Source organism: Saccostrea echinata, unplaced genomic scaffold, assembly GCF_033153115.1.
Source record: "Saccostrea echinata isolate AGI-Se365-2 ecotype Australia unplaced genomic scaffold, CSIRO_AGI_Sech_v1 ptg000025l, whole genome shotgun sequence".
NCBI lineage: Eukaryota > Metazoa > Mollusca > Bivalvia > Ostreida > Ostreidae > Saccostrea > Saccostrea echinata.
Genome location: NW_026889774.1, coordinates 11139767 through 11152500, shown reverse-complemented (window position 1 = coordinate 11152500; position 12734 = coordinate 11139767). Strand labels below are relative to the sequence as shown.

The following is a 12734-nucleotide window of genomic DNA, read 5'->3' as shown; positions in this document are numbered from 1 at the left end:
TCAAGTTGGGAAAAATTGAAAATCTATTTTTAGGACTTTTTGTGGCACCCTATGGTGAACTCATCCATGTATGATGTGTATAAGAACTGGTTGATGGCAGAGAAAAGTTCCAGGCCAAATCTTCTGATCACAGGCAGTGGGACTGTGAGTTATTATACATACACTCTCTAAAATATATATTAAAAAAATGATTGTTCTTATTGGGACAACATCTAAAGCAAAGTATTTATTCTTAGTGATGTCATCAAGTTAAGGTTATTCATCGTAAGAATTTAAATTTATTTTGTGATTTCTTGTGAGCCTTCATGAGTCAAAAAGAATTAACATTCTGTTGTCTATTCCAGTGGAGCATTAAGCAGTTCAATGCTTCAGAAGAGGCTGTGAAGAACTTTGAATGTAAGAGTTTATTTTCAAGTTGGGAATTAGGGATACGTACATGTATTTTCACAGGAAAGGATTAGAATGATAGTTGATCTTCTTCGCATTTGCTTCAGGGATCAATGTAAAGTCAGACTTCATTTTATTAGTGTAAGCAGAAATCTGACTGCAGTGAAACTATTCTAAAATATTTTGTGTAAATTAATTTTAAAAAAAGTTTGACTCATGGCACAATACTTCAGCAGTTTGAGATGCACCATAGCACAGAGTAAATACTGTAAATGTACTTTATTCCACAAGGTCATAATTTTGCAGAATCACAATTTCTGTTCAATCTGCTGGTAGAAAATTATGCAGATAAAAAAAATGCATTTTAAGTAAGCAGTGACAAAATTCCGCAGAAAATTTGTGGCCTTTTACATAGCATAAATTAATACAGTATAATACCACATGGAAAAATGTACTTCCACAGCAAGAAAGCAAAGTTCAAGACACTGGTGATCATCTGGACACATATTGGTGTCTGATTTACTTCACCATTCTGTTATTGAAATATTTTAGCACATGTATTATACTATATTTGTTTCAGTGAATCTGACCATGATTCTACCTTACATCTTGAAGTTGAAAGACAGCACTCAAATTATTTGGATGTTGCAAGGTAAAGAAACTTTAATTTTTAATGAGAGATGATTAAACATTTTAAAAAGTCAGCTTCAAAATTATATGACTGAGTAGCAGGCATACATTAGCTGTTAATTTTTTGCTGTTTTTGTTTTTGGGGGAGGGGGGAGGGATTCATTCACTCACCAGTAGCTAAACGCTGTAAAAAAAAATTAGCAGTTTATCTGTAAAGTCACTATCTAATCCAGTTGTTTGATTTTGACAGATCCTGTAGATGAATCCAAGCTCTACCTGAACAGATCAGTGATCACCAATCAACAGGTGGACGCCTACAACAAAGTGGCCATTGATATACTGTAAGGAAATACACTAAGTCTAATTCTCATGAAGTTATAACAATCATAGTTATCAGATGATCAGATACAGGAGAAATTCTTAAAAAAATCTAATTCCTTCTGTACTTTCAATAAAATCCAGTAGCCGTAATGTAACTAATTTCTTAACTTCCTTGATGCACTGTCTTTCAAATTAATAGACAGTGAACATTTACATAACATCCAAAGATTGTATCCCTCAATAAATGATGATTCAATTTTCAGGGACACACACCGTACACTCACTGTTAACTCTCATTTGGTTTATTATTTGCTACCATTCAAGCTCTCTATTGGCTTGTATTTTGGTCTGTCAGCACTGTTCCCCATTCATGTGTACTGTTTGCTCAATCCTATGTATCTGTTCCCTCACCATTTTCTGGGTGTTTCTTCACCCCTTGTTTATGGTTTGCCCAGCATTCACTCAAGTGAAGATAAAGACAAATTTTCCATGCATTGCAAGTGACTGCTGAGTTGTTTTAATTATTGTCATTTGAGTGATTTAAAAGATTATGAACATAAATATAAATTAAAATCTGAGTTTCTTAAGGATGCAAGGAATAAATTGGTGTTTGGTTCTTTGCACATATCCAGCATTCAACTTTCATCATTTGCACACCACATCCATTTGCCATTTTGTTCATGGTTCAATCATTCACTCTTCTCCATTCGTGCTCTCAATTTGCTCTCTCTCTTGTAAATTTCAGTGGAGGGAGTGAGGCCAAGTTGTGGAGCTCCTCCAGATTGGTAGCCCAGGGAATACATGACAACTCACTCCTGGATGGCCTTCATATATCTAAAAGTGCTCTGGAACTTGTGAGTACTCTATTTATTAATGCAGATAGGATATAAATGCAGTTGCATAAAATTGTAGAATTTTTGGGGACAATTTTATGTGTAAGTATGTAAAAAAACAATTATAAATCATCCTGTATGAACATGATGTACATGTAAGTACAAGATTTGTTACAGCAGTAGAACATGATCTGTTTACAGGATATCCAGATGTTGATGAACATGTACTGTAATGATCACATGAACCACAAGGATGGTACATGTTGTCGGGTACCAGATTCTGTGACTTCTATACAGATTATCACAGCTGCCTTCTTCCTTGTGTGGTGAGTCAGACTTCCCTGTGTTATACAAAAGGGAAAGGGGGTGGGGGAGGGAGGGGGAGGAGTTAGTTAGGATCCAGATATACACATCAGTCTCTCTATCTGATAGCTAAGGATTCCGCTACATAAGTCTTTTCATGTTTTGTAAATTTGTTATATAAGAATGAGTTTACTGTAATAGATCAGTATTTCCACAGCCTGTAAAGATCTAAAAATAAATAAAGATTGTAGATGTCATGTATTTGTGATGAATTTTACAGTCTTCTGTCAGCAATAGCCATGTTCTTGTACAGAAGGAGGATCCGACGTAATGGCAGTAAAGCCAGAGCAGGTAACCATTCATCTACAAGTATAATACACTCAGATTTGTCAGCTTAAAAAACTGTGATCGCTTGATACACTGGGATATAAAACTTTGATTTGCAGAGCTCTTTGATGATGAAATGCAATTTTGTTAATGAATTTAATGTTTAATATTAAGCTTTTTGAAAAGTTTGTGCTTGAGAGGTTTAAAGTCATGAGCTTGAAGATTTTTTGTTTAGAATGATGATATAAAAGGTAAGTTTACACTTCTTTTGCAGATAGTGGTATTCGGAATGGCAGGTCATACGTTACACCATCGGAGAAAACCTGGCCGGACACTGTGTATGAGATTATGGTTTGTTTGGCCAAGCTTGGACTGATCATGACTTACACATTTCTCTGTGACAGGTAAAATCCTTGGAATTAATTGTAACTATTTGACTTTTCTCCTACTTTACTCTATTTTTCTCATCCTTTACTCTCCGTAAATGATACTTGTCAAAAGGGAATAGGAGAATTGCTTTCACTTATGCATTTACTGTGTGATATTTATACACTGGATATAATGGAAGTACACATGTACATGTATTGATCCAAATATTTTCAGAACAAAAGTATGACGATTTGTGTGCAAAATACACATCTTAATTATACACTAATAATACAGTGTCTCCAGTTTACAAATTAGATCAGCCCTATGTATAATACATAACTGTTATTTTCTAGGACTAACTTCTTCATGAAGGAGAACAAGTATTACACCCATGTCAATTTCCTCTTGCCATTTGCGTACCTAATGATCTTGGGCTTCTTTTTCACTGAGAACACAGACCAGGTAAGTTATTTAATACAGTTGTATGTGTGCAAACTGACCACTCAGAATGTTATGTAAAAAAACAAATTCTTTTTCATATAAATGTAATTGACCATATCATGTATATTTGCAGTATAAACTGCTTTTGTGTACTGCCCCCAGGACTCTTTCAGTCTCAGGGGTTTCAGAGGATTTGTTTCCTTATGGAAACTTAACACTGGAACTCTGTTTATATTTCAGAGTTTTAAAGAATTTAGTTGACATATACATGTGCATGTATGTATATTTTCCAGTAGGGTCAGCAGCTGAAATTCTTTTAGCAACATAATTTCCTAGTAATTATGATTAGGCCAAACAAAAAAATATGTGTGGTTCCAGTTACACTTCCAAAAAAATTAGGGTAGGTAGGTAGGGAAATTTTTTTTTATTTTTTATTTTTTTTTTTAACAAAATGATTTTCTTAATTTTTTCTAAATAATACCTATCACTGCTTTGCAAATGGTATTTAGATGAGGTGTGATAATATACTAGTCAATATTGGTAGGGGACACCTACATGCTAGCTTGCTTTGGATTTAACACTATTAAACATTTGCACTATGTTTTGCAAGGAGGCTGTCATTGCTGAAACTAAAACTTAAACTGGAGCCATTAATGGAAATCGGGGAAAATTCCACAAAAAATATGAAAATTGCCAAAAAAAAGTTTAGGGTCGGGGGTATAAAATAGGGAAGGTCGGGTAACCGGAACCACACATATTTTTTTATTTGGCCTTATCCTTATTTGATCAATCTTGCATGATGAAGCCTTTAAGGATGTATGCCATTAATCATGATTGGGTTCTACAGTAGAAATAAACAGTGGAGAGCTGATATAACCAACAGTCCTGAGAGTGGCTTCTAATTTTAAGTTGTGCATTTGCAACCTTGTTCAGAGACTCTATTTAGCACTTGCATCAACTTTACTATATTTGCATACAGTCAAAACTCTTTATCTTGAACTCAAACCCAGAATTCAAGATATTTAGGTTAAAAGGCATAAAGAAAGAGTGATTGTAACTTCCAACTCACTGTGACAAACATATACATGTATCCATGATATTTAACAGTTCAAGATACCAAAGTTTGTTAATTACAAATGAAGTACATGTATTATAAATTTATAGTTGACTGTTGTAAAAATGTATATTACAAATATGCCAATTTTTCAGACTAAAGTTTTACACCGAGATCAGACAGATGAATGGAAAGGATGGATGCAGCTAATGATAATGATTTACCATTTAACTGGAGCCAGCAAGGTACAGGTTAAATTCATAGATTGGGGAGGGGGAGGGGTTGTTAATGGATGTGTATTTTTTTACAAATAAGTACATGTTTGTCTGTGGACTTCTTTGACCTTAACATAACCTTTGAACTTCACAAATCCATGTTGCCATATTTTGTTATGTCATAAATACATGTACATGTGATTGACAAATTATCCTTTGTCAACACTAAAGGCATTTTATTTCACAGACACAAATTTTTCCAAAATTAAACTGTGGTAATTAACTTTGAATGATTGTAAAACATATCTCCATTTTACAGGTTTTACCCATCTACATGCACATTCGAGTGCTGGTGTCTGCTTACCTGTTTCTGACAGGTTATGGACATTTCTCTTATTTCTGGAACAAAGCGGACTATAGTTTCCAAAGATACTGCCAGGTAAGGGGTCAAAGGTCACTGCCAGTTAAAAGGTTATAGGTCACTGGCTAGGAGGGGACATTAGGGATTGTGTTGAAGTTAGCTATGATGTAGAGTCTTTCATGTATTTCTTGTTGCAGTTTTATAGTGTAACAAATTTGCACCATCAACAGATGCAGTGAAATAACAGGTTAAATATAAATTTATGAATTAAATTGAAATATTTCAAATTTGAGGCTTTAGTGAGAAAAGAATTTATCATGAAATTTTGAGAATAATAAGGTACAAATTCAATGCTCTGTATAAAAATTCTCTTTTACATCTTTCGCTTAAAAATCTAGTTTTTATAAAAGTTTCTGTGTAATGGATGTATGTAATTTGACAAGATTATCCATAAGCATTCAATAAACAGTTAATAAATTACATGTATTTACTTATTATTATTAAGTGATATACAATAGCATTACACCTAAGCTACATTTATTTTTCGTAGATTTGTAAGCATGTTGTTCAACTAGTAGAATGAGGAATTGCATGCGGTTATTATCTTTAATTCAAAATAGTCCTAGCTCCATGAAATCCTACCAGTTCAAATTTTTTATTAAGGCATGTTAAGTGCAGACATATATAAAAAGCCAATCAAATTGTTAATAACATCTGTTCTGATTTGCTTTTGCTCAACAAATATTTGTAAGCAGCAGCATATCTGTATTATAATTTGAATTATCATGATAAAATGGTTAAAAAAAAAAAGTAATGACTGCAGTAAATTGTATCACAGCTTTTTATAATGTGTCGGTGTATGTCAATTTCAGCATAGTTGTTATGTACGATGTTGTGGCTGGTATGACTTCAGATATTATGTTGAAGTAAGTGGAAAATAACTGCATGGTTCTGAGTTACTCATATGTTTGAGATGATTGTCTATTAGGCCTTCTATGTAATTTGTATGTGACCTTGTCTGTCTTTCTTTTTGTGTGTGTTCATGTGTGTGCATGGTAATAAAGTAGAAGGTTTTGAAATCTTGCTGATCTATTTTTTTTTAACTCAGTTTATCAAAATTGATTTTTAAGTATCATTGTTGATTACTAATATATTACTAAGTCTAAAAGATACATAGATGTGTATCAGAGAGTTCTCCTTTTCATCATCCTCATTGAAATAAGTGTAGATATAGAAACTATTTTAGAAGAAAATATACTAAATGAATATCATTTATTTTAGCAGGAGAACTACTGACCTGAAATTTATGAAATAGTTCTTTTCATCTCTTTACCCAACAACTGCACATATTACATTTTAAAACAGTAACACTCCTTATGGGTTTAAGGGTTAAATATGGATAGAACTAAGAGATAATTCTGACTGATTTCACCTCTTTTCCATACCATTTTGATGATGTAGGAATGTCTACTGTAAACAAACTTTTATTCGCATGTGAGAAATATCCCAAGTTAAGTGACTTTGCTATACGTGTATTTGCAAATATTTTGCCACAAACTATTTATTTCATTGTGTACTTATGTAAAATACTTCCTCCCTCGTGATAGATTTCAAACTAACAAATCACCTAAGTTGCCGTGAATAGAAGTTGATTTACATTATTTTAGTTATTATAAATTTAAATAATTTTATTTTTCCCATGCTAGTAGAATTATGATTTTTTTTTTTAATTAGACATATTTGTAACAAAGCATTGTACTTTTTTGTAGGTGATGTTCCGGTTGAATTTTCTGGTTGTGGTGCTGTGTTTTGTGATGAACCGACCTTACCAGTTCTATTACTTTGTACCGCTGGTTTCCTTCTGGTTTACAGTAGTTTACTTAACCATGGCAATATGGCCAAGAATTTCAGCAGCTTCTAGTGATTGTAAGCCATTTCATATTTTAAAAACCTACTCGAGACTCCTAAAACTTTATTTTTCTCAGAAAGATAAATCAATAGAAGTTCTGTCAACCCTTGTTATCTTTGACTCAGTGGGACAGAGAAAAAAAACTTGGAGTCATTGAGTGTAGAATACATAAAGAAAAAGTTGTTTGGACTTCCCAGCTCACTTCGATTTATCCATGGTATTGGAGATACCGATGTTCAAGATACCAAAGTTCAACTGAATTAAGCTCCAAATTCTCATTCAAATAAAGAATACTATCTTTGATAAATTTGGTATTTGCTATTAATCTTTTTTTTTGTAGCAAGCAACTTACATTACCTGTATATGATAATTAAATTAATTATCCTGACCACTGTGATAACCCTCTTCTTTATGTCAGAGGTAGGTCAAATTAGATTTTTTTATCTATTAGAGTATTAAAAAGTTAGATTTATTTCAAATTAAACAACTAGTCAAGCCATGATGTTTAAAGAGCTTTGTTTTACATTGTGAAATCTCTTTTTTTCCAGGTTTTATTTGAGAAAGTATTTTTGATGAGGCCAATTAAAGCCCTGTTTGTTCGTTCAGACGATTCTCTACATGAGTGGAGGTTTAGATGGACATTAGATAGATATGTATGTATCCCTAGACTTAAATAAATTAATTTTATTTTTTTGTACATGTATTTCTACGATATTTAGCTTTATACTGCTACTTATCCTACACTATCCAACAGTTGAACATTCTCAAAGGAAACAAATGACAACTGTTTTTGTCATACATTTACGGAAAGTATTTGTACTGATCTATGCATTTTATATTTTCAGAGCGTAGTTTATGGGATGGTGTTTGCATTTGGCTACCATCTGTTACTGAAGAAAGGAGTGATATCAGACAACCACACTAACTCTCTCTTCTCTACAGGCGTATCCCTATGTCTCACTTTCCTGGGCTTCATAGGACTAGGGGTCAGTTATTTTAGCAGTTAGAAAATGTAGTATTTCAAACTGTGGTTGTTGACACTTTAATTTTTTTCTCACTAATAAATCTTGAAAGTTAGTACAGTTGTACTGTAAAAAATGAAGATTTCTAGTTTGTTATTTATTTACATACAATCCATGAACAGTATAATACTTTTAGATTGTCTCTCCTTTGTTTCAGAGCTATGCCATTTTTTCATTCCTGTGTAAGAACAAGACAGAGTGTAATGATACTCACTCCTACCTAGTAGCTCTACCTGTAAGTACTCAGATGTATTCTCTGTAAAAGATGGCCTCATCAATATATGTTAAATAAAGTTAAAGTTTTTTTTCTAAAAGCTTTCCCAGGTTTTTTTCAAGCTAGAGATTAGGGTGATGTTTCGGGTAAAAAAAATACAAAAATCTTTATTTATGGAAAAACGAACCTTTTTTGGTTGGTGATTGTGAACAAGAAGCCCTCAGTCCTAATTGTGAATTTACTGTCCCCTGGATCCAGATTTAGGCCTGTGGGACAGTGTACAGGGTAATTGGATTCAATGGATTGAATATTACCGGTACATGCACCTTTCAAATTCTTCTTTTTCACCCCTAAGTATCAAGCAGATAAATAGATAAATTGTTTACATTGATGACCAAACTTTTATAAAAAAAAAAACAAACAAACAAAACTTAATGTATCCCATGGGTACAGAGTTACTAGTGCTTTCCTGGATAAGTGAGAGACACTGTATGTTAAATTGTTACAAGAATCTATATCTCTACCAATTAGATATTCATATGATTTGATGTCCCCAGGTTCAGGTGATTGTTAAGGTTTACTGGCCCTTGATGCAAAAAGAGAGTTTGAATTATTTTAAATGAATGTAACTTGTAATCATATATCATGCAATCTCCATTAATGTTTACAGTTATTCTCCTACGTGATAGTCAGGAATGTACTAGGATGGGTGCGGACCAGATATAGCTCATTCTTTGCCTGGTTTGGTAAAATATCCTTAGAGGTAAGTTCTCTGGAAATATTTACCTGGCTTAAGCTCTTCTTTTATTGGAGGCTGAAAAGTTGTAATTTGCATCAATTATTGTCCATTGTGTTTAAAATGAAGTATGCATAGTGCTTTCAGTTCAATGAATGCATTGTCAGGCAACTGTTTTATCATGGCTGTGAATCATCTAATGTTTGTGTATTCTTTTATGTTTCAGCTGTTTATAGCTCAGTACCATATATGGCTGGCAGCAGACACCTACGGAGTTTTAGTCTTGATGCCTTCATATCCCGTGTTGAATGTGATAGTGACGTCTTTTATTTTTATCTGTGCTAGCCATGAAATTTCTAAAATAACTGGGACCTTAACAAATTATTTAGTGCCAAAGGAAGGGAAGGCATTGTTAAGAAACGCTATTATTTTCTTTATGATTATGCTTCCATTGTCTGTTACAAAAGGTGTTCTTCCGTTTTAGGAAATGTATTTTTTGTCCACTACTTTCTTTGATTGCAGGAGATATTTTAGAATTTGGATCTGTCCGTCTGTCATTCTGTCATTGTCCTTTAGCTTTTGCAATGTATTTTCATGTCGTAACTATGACTAAAAGAAAATCCCTATGAATTTGGATCTAAGATCAATCTCAGACACTCATTTTTTTTTTCATAAAGAGGTTATAGATAATGATTATATCTTTAGTCCTCTTTGAGCTTTTGTAATGAAACTTAAGGTGATGACTTCCTCCAAAAGAAAGACCCCAACTGATTTTGAGGCCTAAAAGGTGAAAGGTTAAGGTCAGAAATTCATATATGGTATAAAATGGTACACTTTAGTTTCAAGATGATATTCAGTAAAACTTGTCTAATCCAGAAGTTCTGTTATCGAAAATCTTGCTTATTATGATGTTAAATTTAATTTAATTGTTTGATATGTTGTGTAATCCGAAATGTTGTAGAATCCGGCCAATTTCTACGGAATCAGTGGTGTCCGGATTTGACAACTCTTGCGCTTTAGCTTTTGCAATGAAATTTTATATTTAACTACTTACATGCATAACTTTAAGAAAAACTTATTGTTTTTGAAGTTAAAAGTTCAAGGACTATGTTATGCATAAATTATCCCATGTGTCTAACTGTCTTTAATGTCCTAGTACATGTCTGACAAACTAGACAATGATTCCTTATATTTACATTTATGGCGGTCAGACAGGTTCGATCACCGCTGGCCAGATAGCTAGGTTGGTAGAGCACCTGAGTGGAGATTCAGGGGGCCGGGTTTAAGTCCTGGTCTGGTCCGTAGCATTTTCTCCTCCTTTGTTACATTTGGTGCCGTACCTTGCCCCGTAAGTGACAGGCAAAAGATCTGCCAGGGAAGAGCCTGGGTTGGTGTCTTCAGAGGGGAAGACCTATATGGAGGGAGGAATATGGTGGTCAGATGGGTTCGGTCGTCGCTGGCCAGATAGCCAAGTTGGTAGAGCACCTGATTGAAGATTCAGGGGACCCAGGTTCAAATCCCGATCTGGTCCATCACATTTTCTCCTCTTGTTTTACATATTTATGTTTGAAATAAAAAGATAAATTTAAAAATGCTGTCTAATAGATATGAAATACCTGAGGCAATCCATGTTAATTTCCATAGTCCCCACCTACTGACATCAGACACAATGACAGCCGCAGAAAATTATGACAGCCGCGGAAAATTGACATGATTTTAGGCACTTGACCTTTCACTTGGCGAAATAAACATTCAGTTGTAAACATTGAGAAATCAACACACTTAACTTTCATCACAGAGAAAGCAGTTGGAAATGTAAATATAAAATTTTGTTCTTAAAGGTGAGATGCAAGTTGCTTGAATTAGATTGATCTTTGCATTAATATGAATGTATTGTGTGTATGCTATTGAAGTCATTTGTTGTAATATTTTTGTTTTATTTATTTATGAAATGTATTTTGTAATAAATGTTACAACAAAAGTGCTTTTTATATTCTATTTATTTTTCATTTATACATGATGATGTACATTAATATGAATGTTAACCATTGAATTGTTTATAGGCTAGTATTATAATTTTCTATTCATTAAATATTTGTGTGCTCAATTATAATTACATGTATTATATTAACGAGGGTACTGTAAGCATTTTCTGAGTCAAAACCAAAAATACTGTTAAGTGTTCACTGATATAACACTTTTTGAAGTATGCTTGGAATGTACATGTAACTAGTCTTGTGTATATAAATTGTGAAACATTAACTATAGTTTTGTGTGTGAAGTTCAACCAAATCTGATATCTTAAAGGATATACCAGTACAGTTTATATGTATTTGTATGTTTGTGGTAGTCTATGAAAACTGTTAACAGTTTCACAAAACTTGTTAATTAGTACTTGAACCATTGCTTTGTTCTCAATCTTAACACTTCTTTCTTCTGTGAAAGTTTCATCTTTTTTGTTTTCTGTTTTTGGTAGAGACTTATTGTTTGGTTATACTGTACATATATATGATTGTATCTCTTTATGAATTGAATTTTGTAAATCAATTTATCAAATATCCTAATTTTCACTGCCCTCAAATTAAATACAAGTACAGGCGTATGTATGAAACTTTATTTTGAAGTAAGAAATTATAGAAATGTATGACTAACATTATTTTGAGGCATTATTTTGAACATTATTCCAACTATCTTAATGTGTCATAGGTAAAGTTTTGAAATAAAAATGAAATACTCATATAAAGTGTAATGATTCAGTATATTAAGAATTTCGTGTAGACCTTGCAAAAAAAAAAGAAAAAAAAAGGCTTACTTCAAGCCCAGTATGCATTTTTCTAGGGACCCCATATATTTCCTCATTGTCTCCAAATGCTTACATAATTTATCTCTGATTTTACAACAACTTTCATTTTTGGTAAGCAAAAGGAAACTGTTCTGTAGCCATTGTTTACATTGTCTTATAGCTGCTGTTGTGAAGTCAGTAACGAGACTCTTTATCAAGTCATGGAAAACAGTATACGGAATAGATATCTGTTCATCAGGTCGTTGAGGGGGATATGGATTTGCTATCTGATCACTACATCACATGAGGAAGATATGGAATTGATATCTGGTCAGTAGGTCACATGGAAAGGGATGCAATCGATATCTGGTCAGGTCGTGCAGGGGGAATATGGACTTAATATCTGGTCAGTTCATCACATGGAGGGGAGATATGGATTTGATATCTGATTTGTAAGTCATATGGAAGGGAATGTGGGATTGATATCTGGTCAGTAAGTCATATAGAGGGGGAAGTGGGATTGATCTCTGGTCAGTTAGTCATATGGAGGGGGATGTGGGATTGATATCTAGTCAGCAAGTCTCATGGAGAAAGATAATTTGGTGTGTGGTCAGTGCATCATGTGGAGTGGGATATGGACTTTCTATCTGGTCAGTAGGTCATGGGAGGATAGGGAATTGATATTTGGTCAATAGGTCAGGATGGGTTATGGAATTGATATCTGGTCAGTAGGTCACATGGAGGGGGAAATGAAATTGATATCTGGTCAGTAGGTCACATGGAGGGGGAAATGAAATTGATATCTGGTCAGTTGGTCACATGGAAGGGAG

The 12734-nt window shown here is 33.5% G+C and overlaps 1 protein-coding gene across 2 annotated transcripts in view; it reads left to right on the top strand.

The window, feature by feature from the left end:
* The window catches only part of LOC133191985 (N-acetylneuraminate 9-O-acetyltransferase-like), a 13159-nt gene extending 1951 nt beyond the window's left edge, over positions 1 to 11208 (top strand). The window contains exons 4-22 of one of the 2 annotated variants that reach the window (XM_061327790.1): positions 34 to 144; positions 345 to 396; positions 968 to 1039; positions 1268 to 1358; positions 2084 to 2192; positions 2373 to 2497; positions 2755 to 2825; positions 3076 to 3205; positions 3524 to 3632; positions 4821 to 4910; positions 5200 to 5319; positions 6114 to 6167; positions 7011 to 7167; positions 7491 to 7570; positions 7699 to 7803; positions 7996 to 8136; positions 8330 to 8407; positions 9057 to 9149; positions 9349 to 11208. In XM_061327790.1, the coding sequence (XP_061183774.1) occupies positions 34 to 144; positions 345 to 396; positions 968 to 1039; positions 1268 to 1358; positions 2084 to 2192; positions 2373 to 2497; positions 2755 to 2825; positions 3076 to 3205; positions 3524 to 3632; positions 4821 to 4910; positions 5200 to 5319; positions 6114 to 6167; positions 7011 to 7167; positions 7491 to 7570; positions 7699 to 7803; positions 7996 to 8136; positions 8330 to 8407; positions 9057 to 9149; positions 9349 to 9606 (2046 nt within the window). In that variant the 3' untranslated portion in view covers positions 9607 to 11208. The remainder of the gene's footprint in view (positions 1 to 33; positions 145 to 344; positions 397 to 967; positions 1040 to 1267; positions 1359 to 2083; positions 2193 to 2372; positions 2498 to 2754; positions 2826 to 3075; positions 3206 to 3523; positions 3633 to 4820; positions 4911 to 5199; positions 5320 to 6113; positions 6168 to 7010; positions 7168 to 7490; positions 7571 to 7698; positions 7804 to 7995; positions 8137 to 8329; positions 8408 to 9056; positions 9150 to 9348) is intronic. The other variant, XM_061327791.1, reaches the window with a different exon arrangement.
* The last annotated feature ends 1526 nt before the right edge of the window (positions 11209 to 12734 follow it).